Genomic DNA, 2,467 nt, shown 5'->3' with positions numbered 1-2,467 from the left:
TGGGTTCTCAGCAAGAATTCTTGAAAAGAAGCTCAAGTGCAGTTAATGACAGAATTTTAAGATAAGTTTTAATTAAATTTTAGAAACTAAATAAGAATATAACTTAAGGATAGGTATTTTACCATCACATCAATATGAGCTTTTTATCTCTTGATGGGAATACAGAATTTATTTCAATTTTTGACCTTGATTCTCTCAGACTAGAAATAATTAATATAAATATAAAACATAATGGTCAAAAACTAGGCAATATTGCTTTAACATATTTTACTGAATGTAATTAATTTATAGTAATTTAAGTGGCAAAAACCTCATGATCATTTGTAAGTATTAAAATGAAGCAGTTTTTCAAGAGTATTTCTTTTTTTTTTTTTTTTTAATAAGAACAAAGACTTTATTTCAAACAGATTCAGTGGTATGTCTACTACAGCAAAGTCTGGTTGTAGCAAACAGTTTCCTTTCAAATCTGCACTGATGTATAAATTAGACATTATTTGGGAATGATTAATTTCTGGTAAAATGTAGATTTAATCCAACATGATGCTAATTTCTACATTTATTGTAGGCTCTATTTCGATACGAGAGGTTAAATTTTCATCACCAAAAAATGAGAATCTTACAGCTACTACTAAGGTAGTGAGCTGTGAAATTACTTTCCCACTATTGTTCTGAAAATATACCCCTAGATTGTTAAGAGAAATTCCAACTTCATTCAAATCTGTTATTTAATTCTTCAGTCATCATCTACTGTCGGCTTGATTGTCACTCCTCTTCTTATTTGACCCCAACCAATTAAACGCCAGTGTTTCTCAACTCTTCGGCTAAGTGCAATCTTTTCTCCTACTTCTGTGCACACAGGATTAGTCAAGACGATTTTACCCAAATCAGCCTTGACTGCACTAACTCTTCCTCCTGTCGACAGGGATCCTATATTCACCATAAGCACTTCATTCTTAGACAGCTTTTGTACTTTCGCTGCTTTCTTGTCTCCTTCAGTGCGAACACCTAGAAGCCTTCTAAGCAGGAAATAGGAAATTTCCAATTCTGTGAAGATCTCAGGTAAAGCTCCAACTGCACCAAGTACTTGCCCCACCATTCTGTCAGCCCGGCACAAAGTGGGGTCAATTTTTGTTCCAACTCCAATAAGACCTCCTGGGGCAGCATATTGAAGATCATTATGCTCTGCGAAAAGCGATACAATTTTGGAAAAGATAGGTTTACACATGAGTTTTCCTTCACTGTCTTTGGAAACAATACCAGGTCTGACTTCTATCTCCTGGCCCACCTTTAATACTCCTTTTAGAATACTACCACCAGCTACACCCCCCTTAAGGTCATCAACTTCACAGCCAGGTTTGTTGACATCAAAGGATCTAATAACAATAAGTCTGGGTTCTGAAGTAAAGTCTCTTGGGGGTACTGGAATTTTCTTTACTATGTACTCACAGACAACTTCAATATTGTATTTTAGCTGAGCAGAAATTGGGATAATAGGAGCGCCTTCTGCTACTGTACCTTGAACAAATGCAAGGATCTGTTCATACTGTTCTTTAGCCTGGCTTTCTTTTACCAAATCAATTTTATTTTGTAGAATCAAAATATGCTTCAGTTTCATGATTTCTATAGCAGCCAAGTGTTCAGATGTCTGAGGCTGAGGACAAGACTCGTTACCAGCTATCAACAGAAGAGCGGCATCCATCACTGCGGCACCGTTCAGCATAGTAGCCATCAGAATATCATGGCCAGGACAGTCAACAAAGGAAACATGCCTGACTAATTTGAAGTTCCCTTTGGTCCCTGGAATGTCTGTAGGAAACTCATCGGGTGTGCTACTTCCACAGGATCTATAACATTCTGGCCGAGGACAACTTGGGTCATCAAGCTTATAAATCTTAGCATTAGCATAGCCAAGTTTGATTGTAATATTTCTTTCCAGTTCATTTTTGAAACGGACAGTGTGTACTCCAGAAATAGCTTTTACAACTGTAGATTTCCCATGAGCTACGTGACCAATTGTACCTATATTAATTGTGGCTTGTCTGCTGATAACTTCATGTGAAAGTGGCGTCAACTTGGAAACATCCAAAGTGGCGAGATCTTGCCGAGAAAGGTGCGGCTGCCCTAAAGTCACACCAGCCTCGCCCCCCGCCATCTTGCCCGGAGAGTCAAGAGTATTTCTTAATTGATTGAAACTAAATGTAAATGAATTCAAAAATACTAAAAATAACTCTGGTACTTATGTTAGGGGAACCACTGACTGAAACTGCCCAACCTGGCCAGGCAAAATAGTAACCATTTGCATAAGTTATCTTACAATAAGAAGTCCTGATAAGGAACCTGGAACTAACAAGCTACCACCAACTGGAAAGGTCAAAAGGAGAGAATCAATGCCAGCCCGTATGTCCTACCAACCTCCCAGAATCCTTCTCACTGGAATCCGTCTGGCTGAGTGATATGTGTGTAACAT

The 2,467-nt window shown here is 38.0% G+C and overlaps 1 protein-coding gene across 1 annotated transcript; it reads right to left on the bottom strand.

Moving 5' to 3' along the window:
- Positions 1 to 357: 357 nt before the first annotated feature.
- Positions 358 to 2,165, bottom strand: LOC106991845 (eukaryotic translation initiation factor 2 subunit 3). Its single transcript, XM_042238452.2, has one exon. The coding sequence runs from the start codon at positions 2,150 to 2,152 to the stop codon at positions 734 to 736; it is 1,419 nt and encodes a 472-aa protein (XP_042094386.1). The 5' UTR covers positions 2,153 to 2,165; the 3' UTR covers positions 358 to 733.
- Positions 2,166 to 2,467: the final 302 nt, after the last annotated feature.

The sequence above is a fragment of the Ovis aries genome, chromosome 22 (assembly GCF_016772045.2).
Source record: "Ovis aries strain OAR_USU_Benz2616 breed Rambouillet chromosome 22, ARS-UI_Ramb_v3.0, whole genome shotgun sequence".
NCBI classification, from domain to species: domain Eukaryota; kingdom Metazoa; phylum Chordata; class Mammalia; order Artiodactyla; family Bovidae; genus Ovis; species Ovis aries.
Note: the sequence above shows the minus strand (reverse complement) of the source record. Positions and strands in the feature narration are given on the sequence as shown.